Genomic DNA, 17526 nt, shown 5'->3' with positions numbered 1-17526 from the left:
GTCCCAGAGATGAGGGACCTTGAAGCTGAGAGTATGCTGTAGCCTGAGCAAGGGCCTGGAGTCAGGAGCAGAATGATATGAGGAAGGAATCGGTAAGGGGAGAATACTATCTCAAAGTCAGGGGATGGGGTAGGTGGGAAAAAAATCACCCATCAATTTGGGCAATTTGTTCTTTGACCTCTATTCATTCGGATGTCTACAGAACAATAATCTGAAATATTCATTTGATTCGGCTTCCTAAAAAATGGTACGTTACTCATTGTAAAAGGGGGAAGGGAAAGAGAGAGTTTCTGTGGGCTAATTAACAAAATAAAGGCTCCTGAGATAGCAAGCAAATGTCTGTGATTCTTTATTTCCAATATCATCTCTACATCAAATTTTCTCTCGCTGTTTCTCCTGCAAGCTCTGCTTTTCGGCACAGAACACGCTCTGCTAAAATTTGCAAAGAATTCTTTCTTTCCACATTGAAAAGGCCTGGCTACTTTGATATGACTGTAGTTTGCCCCCCATTATACACGAGTACAAACATGTAAAAATATTTCTGCCTCTCTCCAATCTATAGAAAACCATTTTGGGGTCTTGAAAACAGTCTCTTTACAGATGGGAGAGAATGTGAGAGAAATGCCCTCAGTGTGCTGGCTAAAAACTGCAGTGTCTGCCCAGCACTGTGCTGCCTCTCATAACAGGGGATGCTCTGCTGAATGAGCCCTTGTATGTCCAAATTCAAAAAGGTCTTGTTTGCTCCAGTTGAACAAAGCTCTCACAGACAGTGGGATCTGCAGGGTAGCCACCAAGTGTGTTAAACCAATGTTCCCTCCACCACACTGCCGAATAGTTTATCGTAATGGCAGTTCTCACCTTCATGTATAGAGCCCGGTGTTCGCGTTGCCGTCCTGCACAGAGCTCCCACTGACTTCAAAGGAAATGACATAGAACAGAACCCCATGGTGTAAGGAGAAACAGGCAGCATCTGATCAGAATCAGGCCATATTTTTTTTTTCATTCTCTCTGTATAAATGGCTAAATTTATATACAGAATATTTAAAGGCCACCTTTCACTTCAGCAGTTTATGAATTGTCAGACGTACATACACTTATTAGGGAGCTCAACACTGAACTGCTTATGTGGGAGGGATAGGGAGGGGGTGTTATAGAGAAACCCATCCCAATCCCACATTCTTCTTGGTCTACAAGACAGTCCCACCCCCTCCGAGACCAAAGTGATTGGGTCTAGCTTAGTGGCTTGTTTAACTTAAAGCTGGCCTTAAGGCAAACTTTAATGAAAAAGAAGGCTTAAGAGGCAGAAGAGAAAAAGAAGAGAGGGAGATGGAGGAGGAAGGAGAAAAAGAGGTGAAACAAAAAAGGATGTTTACTGAATCCCTGGATAGGGGAGTCTTTTTCTAAACTTAAAACTAAGGGGAGGACGGGGCACCTGGGTGGCTCAGTCGGTTAAGCATCTGACTTCGGCTCAGGTCATGATCTCATGAGTTCAAGCCCTGCATTGGGCTCTGTTCAGACCGTTCAGAGCCTGGAGCTTGCTTCGGATTCTGTGTCTCCCTCTCTCTCTGCCCCTCCCCTACTCGCACTCTGTCTCTCTCTTCCTCAAAAATAAATAAACAAAAAAAATTTTTTTTAAACTAAGGGGAGGAGGAGTCACTAAAGAATAATAAATTTAACTATAAAAATAGAAAATTTCCACATGTCAAATATCAAAATAAGATAGATTTAAATGGCAAATAAAAAACTAGGTAAAATATTGGTGACAACTTAAATAGGTAAAGGATTAATATTCTCCTGAATTTATAAAGAACTCAGGAAAGCTGATTCAAAAAAAAGAAAAGCACTCCCACAGCTAATAACACATTTAATGGGAAAAACCTGAAAGCTTTTTCTCTAAGATCAGGAACAAGAGAAAGACGTCCACTCTTACCACTTTTATTCAACACAGTACTGGAAGTCCTAGCCAGAGCAATCAGACAAGAAAAATAAATAAAAGGCTTCCAAATTGGTAGAGAAGAAGTAAAACTGTCACAATTTGCAGATGACATGATACTATATAGAAACCCCCAATCATTCCACCAAAAAACTAGTAGAACTAATAAATGAATTAAGTAAAGTTGCAGGATACAACTAATATACAGAAATCTGTTGTGTGTCTATACACTAATAATGAAGTAACAGAAAAAGAAATTAAGAAAACAATTCATTTACAATTGCATCAAAAAGAATAAAATATCTGGGACAAATTTAACCAAAACAACAACAACAACAACAACAACAACAACAACACTAAAATTCACATAGAATAAACAAAAGGTTCATACAATTCACAGAAACATAAATTAAAATGACTAATAAACATTTGAAAAATGTTCAGGGTTACTAATAATCAATAAAAGCAATGAAATAAAAAATACTTTCCCTTCAAATTGGTAAATATGAAAAATGAAACTATATATTGTAGTCTTCTCAGATTTAAACAATAATCAGAAAACGTGGCTCTTCAAAAATGCCTTTTCAAAACAGCAACAACAAATAAAATACCAAAGACTATACATATTAAGATGTGCAGAACCTAAATTAAAAAACTCAACTCCCTTCCTGGGCAGAAGAGCCTCATGAGAGACAGGGCCTGCTCAAGGAGGGTATCCTAGCCTAAAAAATGTCAGGAAATTAGCTACCCACCAGGAGATCAAGCAAATCAGTAGAATACTGAGGATAATAATAGGCAAGTTTCTCACTGTGAGAGAAGAGTAGTATAAATAGAGATGGGGGAAGGCTAGAATGAGCCCAGTGGTACTGGACTGGGAGTGGACCATGTCAGTGCAAACACATGGTTTTCAATATAGGTAGATAGATACAGAAATAAATAGCGATGTAAATGTGTGTGTTTATATATGTATACAAGAGTATGTATGTAAATACATATTTCTGTGCATAGGTATATGCATACATGTATTTCCTAGCTCAGTGCAATGAGAAGGGCGGGGAGAAGGGGCACTCTGGTAACTGATTAACTGATCTAGTGCCTAGATCCTGGTTTCTAAATTGTACCATCTCTTCTCCACATAGGCTTTGTTCTTTGAAGAGCACATCCATTTCCTAAGGCTTCATTGTGAAGCCTATACTTATATGTCAAGATGAGACCTTTCACCTAATCTCCAGATATTCAATATTTTCAACATATTCCAACTGCTAACGTGACTTCTCTACTTTGTTGTCTCATAAACATTTCAAACAACGTAGTCAAAATAGAATGTTTAATTTCCCTGTGTCCTCCCTAAGGGATTCCTCCCCGTTGTCCCAATCTCTGTAAATAATAACACTATTCACTCAGTCACTGAAGTTGGAGGCCTGGGAGTCATCCTAATCTCCTCCCTTTCCCTCACCCTTCATAGTCTACCCATCAGCAAGTTCAAATTTTCTACTTCCAAATTATACCTTGAATTAATTCCTTTGTCCTCATCTCTACTTATGATTCTGCTAGTTTAAGCTACCATTCTCCCCCTCCTAGATTTCTGCAATAGCTTTCTAACTAGTCCCTCTACATCCATGGGAACCTTCTTACATTCCACTATCAACATAGCCGGAATGAACTCTTGAAATATCATTGAAGCATGCCTTTCTTCTCCTCAAAACCCTTAAAAGCCTTCTATGATTTTCCAGCCCATTAGAACAAATCCAAGTGCCTAGCTATGGCCAAAAAGACCCTGCATGATCTGGCTACCTTCATACCATTTACCTTATCCCATCAATTACAACTCTGCAGTCAAAATTCCTAGAACACACCAAGTTCTTTTCTGTTTTGGGAATTTTGCATTCGCTCTTCCTTCTGCTTGCCATGTTCTTCTTACAGCTTTTCACATGATTGGTTCTTTCTCAATCTTTTTTTTTTTAATGTTTATTTATTTATTTTAAGAGAGAGCATGAGAGGGAGAGGGGCAGAGAAAGAGGGAGAGAGAATCCAAAGCAGGTTCCAAGCTGTCAGTGGAGAGCCCAACACAGGGCTTGATCCCATAACTGTGAGACCATGACCTGAGCTAAGATTAAGAGTCGGACGCCTAACCAACTGAGCTACCCAGGCATCTTGGCTCCTTATGATTCTTTAGTTCTTAGCTTAAATATGAGTTACTCAATGCAGAATTTCTTGGCCATCCTATCTAAGTAGGACCCTCTATTATTCCTTATCACAGCCAACTATTTCTATTCTTCCTAACACAGGCTGCAATTGTTTTAGTTAGTTAGTTAGTTAGTTAGTTAGTTAGTTAGTTAGTTGTTAGTTAGTTTTATTGCCTATCACTAGAGTATAAGCTGTGTGAAGGGAGTGATCTTGTCATTCCTGTTTTCTCTTTTATTCCCATATCCCAGCATGGTGTCTGCTATATATCACATAATTGAAAATATTCTATCAAACTGAAAAAGAACTGTAAAAATTTACTACATGTTAGATGAAAAAGAATTCAGAATTAGAACACAAAATTCCCTCAACTGGCTTATAGCCTAGAAGGGAAGTAAATAAGCATTTGCAATTCTACATGATTAGTACTATCATAGGGAAAGTTTCATACAGCAGAGGTCCCTAATCTGAGCTCAAGGCCGATCACAAAAGGCTTGCTGGAGGTTGTGACATTGTAGTGAAACCTGCTGGATAGATGAGTTAGTCATCAAAGATGTAGTGACGTTGGACAGAGGCAAAGAATAGCATGTGCCTGGAAATAAGCCAGACCTTGGCATATTCAGGAAGCTAAATGCCTTAGGGCTGGAGAGCAGAGATGAGAGTGAAGAGAACGGATGGCAAGAGACGAAGCTACAGAAATAAACCTCATTAAACAGTTTTTACTTCATCTTGAGGGAGTGGGATGGTTACTGGAAGGTTCTATGGAGGGAGTGACGTGACAGATTTTGTGTAAAACAAAGGCCATTTTGACCACAGAATACATAATGGAATTCAAGACCAGCAAGAGCTAGGGGGCTATGGCAGCAACCTAGGTGAAAGTTGCAGGATGATAGTGACCGAAACTAGGGCAGTAGTAATGGCAAAATAAAAAATAAGACCAAAAAAAAGACAGACTTGGAGGCTATTTAAAAGATGGCAGTGGAAGAAATTGGTAATTCAATAAGTAATTTGATAAATGATGTGGGGACAAATGGTTAGATAGTTGGAGGAAGACTTAGAGCTCTACTTCAAAACTGCATCAAAATACACTCCAGATCGATGAAATATTTACATGGTTTTTAAAAATGAAATTATGAAACTGTCAGATTTCTGGTCAAAATGACACTTTGATACACCCCATCTCTTCCAAACTCACCCACCAATTCCATAATCAACCATTATGTACCTTCCCTTATATACATCTTAAACTACCTTGTCCCTTTTTTTAAGTTTATTTATTTATTTTGATAGAGAGAAAGAGAAACAGAGAGAGAAGCAGAGGGAGAGGAAGAGAGAGAATCCCAAGCAGGCTCTGGGCTGTCAGCATGGAGCCTGATGCAGGGCTCGATCCCACAAACCGTGAGATCATGACCTGAGCCAAAACCAAGAATCAAACGCTTAACCAACTGAGCCACCCTTGTCCTTTCTTTAACATGATAAATTCTAGTTAAATCTAACCTTCTGCCTGTTTGTCATCTGGATAAATCCAATTCTCCACTTAACTCACATCTCTGCTGCTGACTGCGGGTAGAGAAAACACACACACACACACACACACACACACACACACACATAACTATCACCAACTATCACCAATCTCAAGTAGGCTCTTGATGTTACTTACCAACAATCATTATTGTTCCCGAGTGCATTCAGTCTCCCATTCTTCTAGACACTCATACTTTCTTCTAATTTTCAAACTCTGACAACTTCTTTCTATCCTCACTCTCAACTGATGATTTGCATCTCATTTAGCTGAAAAACAGAAGAAGCAATCAGAAAAGAATTCCCATATGTTCCTCCCATAACATCTACTCACCTATCTGCACTTGTGTCCATATGCTCTGCCTTGTCAGGTGTTGATATGAACAGACTGTCTGTGGTCCAAATGAAAACCAGTCCTCTATTGTCCACTAGACCTCACCTCCTCCAGCCTATTTAGGGACCTCAGTACAGCAATTGTCTACTTTCTCTCTGGTATTAGTTTTTTCCTCTCTATTGGATCTTTCTTACCATTATGAAACTATGGCTTTATTTACCCCATCTTAATTTTTTTTAATATTTATTTATTTTTTTGAAGGAAAGAGAGACAGAGTGTGAGTGGGGGTGGGGCGGAGAGAGAGGGAGAGACAGAATCCGAAGCAGGCTCCAGGCTCTGAGCTGTCAGCACAAAGCCCGACGTGGGGCTGGAGCTCATGAGCCGTGAGATCATGACCCGAGCCGAAGTCGGAGGCTTAAATGACTGAACCACCCAGGCACCCTTATTTATCCCATCTTAAAAAAAAAAAAATTACTACTAACCTCATTTTTCCTTCCAGTTATCCTTCATTTCCTTTCTTCTCCTTTCAGCAAAAGTCCTTGAAAGAGTAGCCTGCCTGTACTGGCTATTTCTAACTTCTCTCCTCCCACTCTCTCTTGAATCCACATTGATCAAGTTTTTGCCCCTCACCATGTCACCAGTTCTCTTGTCGAGATTACCAAAGATTTCCACGTGGCTAAATCGAATGGTCAATATCAGCCCTCACCTTGCTTGACCTATTAGCAATGTATGACCCAGCTGCTCCCTCCCTCTTTCTTCAGACCCTTTCTTTACTTGACTTCCAACCTGGTTTTCTCCCCGCCTTAGTATTTGCTTCTGCTCAGTCTCTTGTGCTGTTTTTTCCTTATCTCCCTGACCTCTGAACATTGAAATATCTCAGTCTTTGGATTTCTTCTCTTCAATGTCTACACTCACTTTGTGGTAGATTGAATTATGGTTTACAACAATTTGCTCCCTCCCTTCTATGAAGATTGTACATTCACACTTTTGGATTTTCCTTGAAATTCCTCTTCAGTACACAGTATACATCTTTGTCTCATCGTAGGACAGGGCTATGAGTGGAATGGAATGGAAGCATATGGTCTATGCCACATACAAAGAGAAGCTTTAAATTTAATTGCATTGTTTAGTTTGGCCCCTCTTGCTTCTGCCCTTTGCCACAAGTATGGCATGTGCCAGATAGTGGCTGTTTCTTCAGCTTAGGGCTCAAATTAGATTACTCTTGAATCAGACATAGCTGGCTTGCAGCCTAGAGTGGAGCTGTAATCAATCTGTCACCCATATTTAACAAGAGCAAGAAGTAAGTGTTACTGTAATCCACTGAGATTTAGAGGTTGTTTGTTACAACAACGATGTTGACGAATAAAACTCCCTTTAAATTCTGCTGAATGCCTGGCTCATATGTTCAGTGGCCAACTGGGCATCTCCATTTGAATGCCTGTCTTATAGGGCAACTCAAACTCAACAGGTCCAAAAATGAGCTTCTGATTTTTTCTACCAAATCTGGTCTTCTTGAACTTTTTTCATTATTAACTATTAAAAACTCAAACCTTCTAGGATAAAAAACCTCCTAAAGTCATCTTTGATTTTTCACTTTTGCCCAATTTATCTACAAATCTTGTTAATGCTACTTTCAAAATAAATCCAGATTTAGGGCACCTGGATGGCTCAGTGATTCAGCTCAGGTCATGATCTCACGGTTTGTGAGTTCCAGTCTCACACTGGGCTCTGTGCTGACAGTGCAGAGCCTGCTTGGGATTCTTTCTCTCTCCCTCTCTCTCTGCCCCTCCCCTGTTCACTTTCTATATGTCTCTCTCAAAATAAATAAATAAACATTAGAAAAAAATCTAGATTCTGAAACCTTCTCACCACCTTTACCGTTATCACCTTAGCCTGCGCTATTATAATTTTTGCTTGTTTAATGCTATCGCCATACCAATCCCACCAGTGGGTTGCCACCCTTGCTTTCTCCATCCACAGTCTCAGGTCCTAAGTATCTCTAGAGAAAGTTCTTCTAGAGTAGAAAAACAAAAATTAATCAGTAACTACCCGACAAATACTACCCAACCTCAGCTGGGTCACAATTACTCATAAGATGTCTTTTAATTTTTCTTATTACTTTTTACTGCCTCAGTATCACCTCGGTGCAAGCCACCATGATTTTTCACCTAGATTACTTTGGAAGCCACTCAGTTTATTCCTGCTCTTGTCCTCCATAGTGGGCCTCTTAAAACAGGGCACCTGGCTGGCTCAGTTGGTAGAACATGCAACTCTTGATCTCAGGGTTGTGGGTTCGAGTCCCACATTGGGTGTACAGATTACTTAAAAGAAATAAAATCTATAGATAAATAAGTAATAAAATAAATAAACTGTAATTATGTCAAATTGTGCCACTTCTTTGCTCAAATCTTTCCTTTCTTCAAATGGATTACCATCTTACCAAGATTAAAAGTCAAGTGCTTGTAATGGTCTACAATACCTTTTTTTAAAATTAATTACTTAATTTTTGAAGGGGAGAGAGAGAGAGCACAAGTGAGCGACGAGAAGAGAAAAAAAAGAGAGAGAGAAATGGGGCTCACCCGAAGTGGGGCTTGTGCTCACTCAAAGCAGGGCTCCTGCTCACCAGATGTGGGACTCGAACTCACGAACCACGAGATCATGACCTGAGCTGAAGTCAGATGATTAACCGACCAAGCCACCCAGGTGTCCGGTCTACAACATCTTTTACATTCTGCACACACACCTTCCTTACCTTACTGCTCAAATATCCTCTTTTATGACTCATTTTTCTCGTTCATCTTTGGCCACACTGGCCTCCTTGCTTTTCCCTGCATAAACCATTTATGCTCAAACTGCAGGGCCCTTGCATTTGTTGTTCTCTTTATCTAAGATGTTCTTCCACCAAATATCTCTATGGTCTGTTTCCTCACCTTTTTCAGGTTTTACTCAAATGTCAGTCTCTCAGTGAAGTCTTCCTCGACCATCCTATTTTAAGTTGTAGCCTTCCCCAGAATCCCCTAGACCCCTTCGCTGCTTTATTTCTGCCTGTAACATTTATCACGGGGTATGTAAAAATCTAATAAATACACCATAAACTTTGCTTATTTATTATTTTTTTAATTAAAAAAAATTAACGTTTATTTTTGAGAGACAGTGACAGAGCATGAACAGGGGAGGGGCACAGAGAGAGGGAGACACAGAATCTGAGCTGTCAGCACAGAGCCAGGTATGGGGCTCAAACTCACAAACCACAAGATCATGACCTGAGCTGAAGTCGGACGCTTATCCGACTGAGCCACCCGGGCACCCCAAACTTTGCTTATATATTGTGTTTATTATTTGTCTCCCTATTCTAGAATGGATGCCTGATGAACTAAGAGTTTTTTTGGTCTGCCTTGTTGAGAGCTATATCCTCTGAGCACACTAAGTGCTCAGTAAATATTTGTTGAGAGAATCAGTGTAACTAACAAAGTGTAATACCCAGATTATATAAAGTGCTCTTACATGTCAAAGAAAACACAAAACAACCAACTGAAACATTAACCAAGGGTACGAATAATGACCTCACAGAAGAAACACATTAATCCACAAACATAAGAAAAGGGACTCAATCTCAAGTGATCAGTGAATTAAGCAGGATGAGATATCTTTTCATAGCCACCAGGTTGTCAAAAACTTTAAAAGCCTCACAATGCTAAGCACTGGCAAGGATGGGAGTATCAGTCACTCTCACACACCTGCTGGTACAACTTTGGAGATTTGAAGTATCCAGTAAAGACTGGAAATATATATACCCTTTACCCAGCAATTCCAGTCCTAGATATAAACTCAAGAAGTGCTAACAAGTCTTTTTATGAGCGACATGTAAGAGACTGTGTACGTCAGCAATGTTAATAATGGCCCTAAACTAGAAACTCAAAAGTCCATTAAGAGAAGAATAAAAACATAAATTTGACACATGAAAACAATGGAGCATTTATAGCAATAAAAACGAGTGAATTATAGCCAAATACGAACATGAAGACTAGATTCCTGACCTACAGAAACTGTGAGATAATAATCGTTTGTGAGATAATGTTTATCGTGACCAGCCATGAAGTTTGAAAGTAATGTGATATACAGAAATAAATAAGTAATACAAAAATGGTGGTATTGGAAGGGTTTATTAGAATTATGTAGGAGAGTTTGTAAAATTATTGATACCTGCACTCTGGTATGCTGGTATGTCTCACAAATCGTCCACGGGACATGGGAGAATATCCTATCACTCAGATGTGTCTATGGAACAGTTTGAAAATCATCTAGGAGATCTGAAAAGGTTGCTATTTCTTTGTCCTCCCAAAACGCTAATAAAAACGAGAATTAAAAAATTGCAACCATTAGGGGGTCTGGGTGGCTCGGTTGGTTGAGCGTCCAACTCTTGATCTCGGCTCAGGTCATGATCTTATTGGGTTCAAGCCCCTCATCAAGCTCTGTGCTGACAGCGCGGAGCCTCACTGAATTTCTCTCTCTCTGTCCCTCCCCGACTCCCATGTGCACGCACTCTCTCTCTCTCTCTCAAAAATAAATAAACATTTAAAAAATTATAACCATTAAGTACAACAGAATGTAAAACGAGGCAATAGTAGATGAGAGAGAGCAACAACATCTTCAGATGAAAAGCATGTGGAGAAGTAGTAACTGTTGGGTTTTACCTTCTCCATCCTGCAACATGCCTGCAGAGTGGGGAGCCCAGGAGAAACATTCTGATTCCTGTCACAGAACCTTAGAGGTCTCAGGTGTGTTTCCCTTCACTGCCCTTGCCATAGTGTGGTAGAATCCATGGATTGTCTTGATCAACAACTATTCTAATGCTTCTTGTGTGCAGAGGCTGGCCGGAAAGTTTAAAAAAAAAATGCAAACTCCTTTACATCTAGTTTTCAAGATATGAATTAAGGTCCAAAAATGAAATGCACTTGCATTAGATCTGGAAAGTAGAAATTAGGTGGAGGCCATCTTCTTGTTCCTTTGACTGTTGCTTCTGGCCAGCATGGATACGGAGTCAATGAGTTTTTCTGCCCAATTCTTGGTCCTAGATTTGAGAATATGGAGAGACAACTTCAATGGTGGCTTCATAAGCCTTGGAACACAGATACCAAATTTCGTCTGTTTCATAACTCAGCCCCCTGAAGGCCTAGCCTAGCCTTTCCCCAAGCTCTTCCAATGAATTTGGAAGCTCTCCTTATTAGTTGAATTAAATCTCTCTCTGATGAAAAAAAATTTCGATTGGCTTGTTTCCTTTAATGAACCATGACTGATATATTCATTCTGATAGAATAAAGGATGTTTACAATCTGGAGAGGTGCCAAAAATGGTACTAAAATATCTCTCCATGGATTATTTGCTGATTGCAAGTGAAAAAAAAAAGTAATTTAACAGCGGGGAGATCTGGCTGTTGCCTCCTTAACCCAGTAATAAATGTTAGTGTCACTAAAAGTGGGACAATCAAAAGTATGTGCCTAAAATGTGATGCAATATAAAATACATAGCACTAGTTATGAATATTCCCGACAAAAATGTTTAACTTGAATTGAAATCAGCCTTTATATCTCATCTCCAGTTCACAGGAAATATAGGGGTAGATGAACATGTTAAATGACACTAAAAAAGAAACAATCAGGCAAGTCCAAAAAGTGAGACAAAGCTTAGGACAATGGACTCAATTCCGCAATTCAATGACATAAAAAAGAGGGTGGGGACAACATGGGGCTGGAACTTAAAACCCCAAGATCAAGAGTTTCATGCTTTACCGACTGAGCCAGCCAGGTGCCCCCTCTACTTTTCATTATATTAGAAAATTATTGGAAAACTAAAAATAAATTTAGTGGTAGAAGAAAAGACAGTGATGAAGCAGTAGCTTGAGGCAGTAACTGAGTCAAGGTTGCTTTTATGATGGACATGTTTGTAATCTGAAGGTGAAGGAGAAAATACAGACAGAGAGGGAGGAACTGATGGAGCAAAGTCAAGAAGTGGGACAGAATGGATTATAAGGGCATGTGAAGAGTTTAGACCCAGAAAGGATGATCACACCCATTTCTCTCAGGACGAAAAATAATGAGTGAGAGATGAGAGTGTTCTAGAGCCAAACAAAAATAGCCTTCCACTGGAGGAAGGCTAAGGATAGACCAAGGATAATGATGGTGGGTTTGGGGACTTCAGGAGAACAAGAAAGTTCTGGAAATGATGCTGGGTAAATTCTGTAGGGATGCATTTCTGAAGAGAGGTGTTACTCAGATGAAGTTAGAGAGCATCCATTTATAGTGAAACAAATCAGCATGATTTTATGATTTCCTTCAGGCATGCTAATCAACCTGGGAATGGAAGAAAAAGCAGAGAAGACTAGATTTGCCCTAAAGTGGAGGAAGTGAAAGTGTGACAGTCCCCAAAATCAAATAGGTGAATGTGGGTGTCTCTAGGTTTTTAGTAAGGCCATATATAACTAGCTGCTTACAGGAAACTCCCTGTATGGAACTTTGAGAAACACTGGAAGAGTATTAACACACTAGGACAAGAAAGGCTGAAAGGGACAGGAAGTCATGTTTGCTGTGAAGGATGGTGCAATCGGAGTGAAGACGTGGGACAAGTAGAGGGAATGAAAAGTTGTAGTCAAGACAGGAAGCACAGAGGGTGAAAGTTTGGAGAATATAAAGTTCCAAGTGGTGTTGAGGTCCCAGATAAGGCCACAGAGATGTGTAACTGCAGTAGAAACTAGTCGGCGAAGTTATTAGATGAAAATGAACATGGATGGGTGGGTGCTTGGGTGGCTCAGTCAGTTGAGCATCTGACTCTTGGTTTTGGCTCAGGTCATGATCTCGCAAGTCATGGGATCGAGCTCTGAGTCAGGCTTGGAGCCTGCTTGGGACTCTCTCGCTGTCTCTCTGCTTCTCCTCCACTTGCACGTGCACGCATATGTGCACACACACGTGCTCTCTCTCTCTCTCTCTCTCTCAAAATAAATAGGTGAACTTTAAAAAAAAAAAAAGAAGGAAAATAAACATGGATGTGGTACACAACTTCTAAGAGCCCCTGAACATCCCCACTTCTGTTACTCACACCCTTGTAGAATCCTCTCCCTTTGACTGGACCTATTGACTTACTTTTAACAAATAAAATAAGGCAAAAATAATGGGCTGCCACTTCTCAGATTAGGTTACAAACGACTCTGGCTTCCATCTTACCTGCCCTCTCTTGCTTTTTCACTCATTTTTTCCATATGAAGCCAGCTGCCATCTTGTAAGCTGTGCAGTGGAGAGACCAACCAGGCAAGGGACTCAGGAAGGCCTCTTTCCAACAGCCCATGAAGACATGAGTCCCAACAACAACCACATGAGTGAGTCTCGAGTGACTCCTCCCCAGCCAAGCTTTAGATGACTGAAGCCCAGCTTCACTGCAGCCTATGAGAGACCCTGAGCAGAGGATCCAGATAAGTCTTGCCCAGATTCCTGACGCACAGAAAGCATAAGATAATAAGTGAGGTTTTAGGCCAGTAAGTTGGGGTGGTTTTATACGCAGCCATAGATAACTAATACAATGGATGTGGATGTCTTGAGAATGACAGGAGAGAAGATGGAAAGGAAAAGCATGCAGCCAGGGGCAGTCATCATAAAGATTTAAAGTAGCATCTGGCCAGTTAGCTCAGTTGGTTAGAGCATGGTGCTAACAAAGTAGAGCTTCTCCAACATTAATGAGCATACATATCACTTGTGGGTCATGTTAGAATCCAGACTCTGCTTTGGTATTTCTGTAGCCTGATGTGGGTGAAAGGGGGAGTTAGGAGAATCCAAATCAATATGCTTGTGGAAGGGGTCAAACTGTTTACTAAAATAAGCATGCAGGTTGAGGCACACATAAGCCAGGGCCTAAGGTGAGGCCAGGGAACAATGTAAGAAGGATCAGATAAACAGATCAGTCTGGGTGAAGACATAAAGCACTGAGTATTGCCTAAGACTGGCTTTTACGGGTTCCCTGCGGTATAATGTTTGGACAGGTCTCTCATGGTTAGGGAATAGGGTTTTCTTCTCTCTGTCTCTCTCTGTCTCTCTTTCTCCCCCCTCCTTTCTGTCGCTTAATATCTATCTACATCTATTTAGATGTAGACAGGCCATTAGGGTAAATGGAAAAATAATTCATGTATTCATTTCATTTAGCAACCCTGAACTGAGCACTTATTATGTGCTAGGCTTTGAGGAAACAAAGTAGAGGAGAGAGTCCCTGTCCCAGTGATGAAGACAGAAGGGGAGACAGATACATCAAGGATTACCAGAATATGAGGTAATTGGTGCTATAATAAAGGTATGAAAGTTATGGTAGACTGACACGGTAAGTGATTCATTTTTCCCAAGAACCCAGAGGTAGAAGAAGCTTCAAAGAATAGGCGAGGGGTGGGCGAGCGGGGCAATTAGAGGAGTACACACTGAAGGGAAATCAGAGAATTCTAAGTAGATCATTTTGTAGATAAGTCTCTCTCAGAACCCTTCCTTGTACCAGTAGCTTATGCTCACACAGCAACAGACTTCTAATCTTTGCCTGGTTTCATTTGTGGGAAGAGAACTTGCAAAGCGGCCAACATAAATATTGCCCCACTTGGCTGCTAGATTTCTCATTGTAAATGATTAAATTGATTTTCAGATACAAACTAGACTGCCATCGGTTTGGGATGCAAGAACCTGTTTTTCTTAGGGCCTGAGCAAGTCAGGATAAGCCAAGATTGAGTGATCCAGATGTACAAGGACAGAAAACCCCGAGAATCTTGGAGGGCACTATCTTTTCTGACCTACCAGTCACTCCTCTTCTGTGCACAGTGAGTGATAAACCTAAAGAGGACTCAAGTGATGCTACCATTGTTTACTGAAAGTTACAAAAGGCAAATATCGCAAGATTTAGGGTTGGGGTAAGAGCCTTGAAAGAGAGCCAGCGATGTGATGAACACATTTGAACGGAGACTAAATTTGGGGTACTGCAGCCATCTGTGTGCATCAACAGCAAGCCTCCAGCGCCATGCTTTTATGCTTTCAGCCCCAGCAAATACCATTAAAGAGAAGAGAGCTCGGTGAACTGTTTCTGGAACCTCTTTGAAACCGTACATAAGGTCAGTTTGACATCACACGCTAATGTTCTGCTTGATCAAGTCGGACCAGTTTTTCTCTCAGTTAATAGGGCAGTTCTGTCCCTGCTCTGTGATTTCCCACTGGCCTTGAACTGCTTCAGCAGCAGCGAATGATGTAACCACAAGCCAAGTGTGCATATGCGTGTATGAGCACACTCAGTCACGCCACTGGAGGTGGCCGTGCCCCGCCCCCGTTCTGGCTGGAACTGACTCAAACACTGACATCCCAACATAAAACCGTCACCGTGTCCTTAGTCCACCCTCTTGCGTTGAAGTCTTAAGGTTTTAAGTTCCATGTCTCGTTTACTCTTCACAATATACAATTTTATGTGAGAGTCCTCGGAAGAAAATTCCAAAGGCATTATTCTCAAAGGAGATCTGATTCACATACGGTGTCAAACGTTTCGTTGCTTTTTTGTTACTGCCTAGTCCTTGTCAGTACACACATGCATGTTTTTACAGAGTTGAAATCAGGGTGTTCATTATCCTGTTTATTCAGTGGATTTCACATTTGCCACCTTTAGACACAGACACTTAGATACACACTCGTGCCTCAGGGTAGACCAGATTCTTATCATTTGAAGTAGGTACAGAGAATTCCAGTGTATTGAGAGGGCAGGATTGGCTTAGCCCTGCCCTTTATTATTGGGTTTTGTTTTGTTACCAGTTTTTAATGTTGTGAATAAAGCTGTTACATACATCCTTGTACAAATTACCCATTTTTTCTTTAGGTTGTTAACTTGGAATGTATTCCCCCAAGGAAGGAGCCAATGGGTAAACAGTGAAGAATCACTGAAGGATTATAAGCAGAAGGAGGGCATGTCATATTTTCATCTTTTTTTTTTAATGTTTATTTATTTTTGAGAGAGAGGGAGAGAAGACAAGAGTGGTAGGGGCAGAGAGAGAGGGAAACAGAGCATCCATCGCAGGCTCTGTGCTGACAGCAGAGAGCCCGATGTGGGGCTCGAACTCACCAACCCTGAGATCATGACCTGAGCCAAAGTTGGACACTTAACCCACTGAGTCACCCAGGCGCCCCAGATTTTCATTTTTAAAATATCTGTCCAGTGAGGGTAACACCTACTACAGGGTTACGTGAACACCGAATGAGGTCACGAAGGCGAAAGAAGAGTGAAGAAATTATGCAGACAGATAATTAGGCTCAGAGTTTTCTCAGGAAGTATACCTACCCAAGCCTGAAGACCATCAGTGAATTTAATCACACAATCATACACTCAAAGTGTTTTTCTTGGGTTCTTATTATACCTTTGTATGCTGAGGACAATGCAGTGCCACTGCAGAAGCAGTGGACCCCCACAAATAACCACTAAAAACAGATCCGCTCTTTGTCTCCTGGGTAAGTCCCTGTTTCAGGAACCCAAACTGACCTGAGAGGCAGGAAAGTGGCCTCCTCTGAAGCATGACAGCTTCTGTGACCTGATAAAGAAATAGGAGACATTATCTAGTGTAGACATTGGTTTACTCCTCACATTTGTCTTCTCTCTTTTCATTGCATCCATTGGCATGCTCTTATATTGAAGTCCTGGGTTTCCTTCTCTTTCTGCTCTGAAGCACTCAGAATGCCCTGGCTTCAACCATCTCTGGGCTCTGTTTTCTATCTTGATGGTCTCTTCCGGCCCTTGTGGCTCTGAGGTCAGGGGTTCTGTGGTTCTGTCCACTCTCTGGATGGCAAGGCCTGGTCTGGCTCCAACCTAAGTGTCTTGTTGCCTCAGTAATTCTCACACCACGAATCCCCGGCTCTCTAGGGAAATCTGTCAAAAGGTGGCATCAGAATCACCTGAAAGTGTGCTAAAATGCAGGTTCCTGGCTACAGGCCTGCAGAATCAGAATCTCAGAGGTGAAGCCCAAAGAAGCTGGGTTGTCATCATTGGTGTAATAAAAGGCAAACATGTTTCCAATATATATGGTCACTGCCTTAGAGGAGCACCTCTCCCTGCAAATGCCTTCACTCTTTACCTTTCCAGTCATTACCTCTTATTCGTCAAGGTCGTGCTTTCTAGAACAGGTCAAACTGGTCACATCAGAGTCACATCAAAGACAACAGGTTCAAATGATAGGATTGGCATCGGAGAGATGCGCAAGAAAGACTTTTTCAGCCCCACTGATTCTCAAGTTGCCTGATATGCAGTTGCCTAATCTATGCCATGAAGGCTGACACAAAATGTGACATTAAAAGACCGTCATAGGTTGAACTGCGCCTCTCGTCCCCAACCCCAAGTTCACATGCTGAAATCCTAACAGCCAGTATCTCAGAATGTGACCTTATTTAGAAATAGGGTGCTTACAGAGGTGATTGGGTAAGATGAGGTAACACTGGAGTCAGGTGAGCCTCTAATCCAATAGGACTGGTGTCTATAAAAAGGGGAAATTTAGACACAAACAGAT

General features: G+C 41.0%; 1 protein-coding gene across 2 annotated transcripts in view; it reads right to left on the bottom strand.

Moving 5' to 3' along the window:
• Positions 1-325: 325 nt before the first annotated feature.
• Positions 326-17526, bottom strand: part of YEATS4 (YEATS domain containing 4) — a 75846-nt gene continuing 58645 nt past the window's right edge. Inside the window, exons 7-10 of one of the 2 annotated variants that reach the window (XR_006600863.1) lie at positions 16509-16557; positions 10670-11046; positions 5781-5911; positions 326-913 (exon numbers count right to left, since the gene is read on the bottom strand). Coding sequence is in view for 1 of the 2 variants with exons in the window: in XM_023257224.2 (XP_023112992.1) it covers positions 10956-11046; positions 16509-16557 (140 nt within the window). In the remaining variant the exon portion in view is untranslated. Of the gene's footprint in view, positions 914-5780; positions 5912-10119; positions 11047-16508; positions 16558-17526 lie in introns of those variants that run through there. The other variant, XM_023257224.2, reaches the window with a different exon arrangement.

The sequence above is a fragment of the Felis catus genome, chromosome B4 (genome assembly GCF_018350175.1).
Source record: "Felis catus isolate Fca126 chromosome B4, F.catus_Fca126_mat1.0, whole genome shotgun sequence".
Lineage (NCBI taxonomy): Eukaryota > Metazoa > Chordata > Mammalia > Carnivora > Felidae > Felis > Felis catus.
Note: the sequence above shows the minus strand (reverse complement) of the source record. Positions and strands in the feature narration are given on the sequence as shown.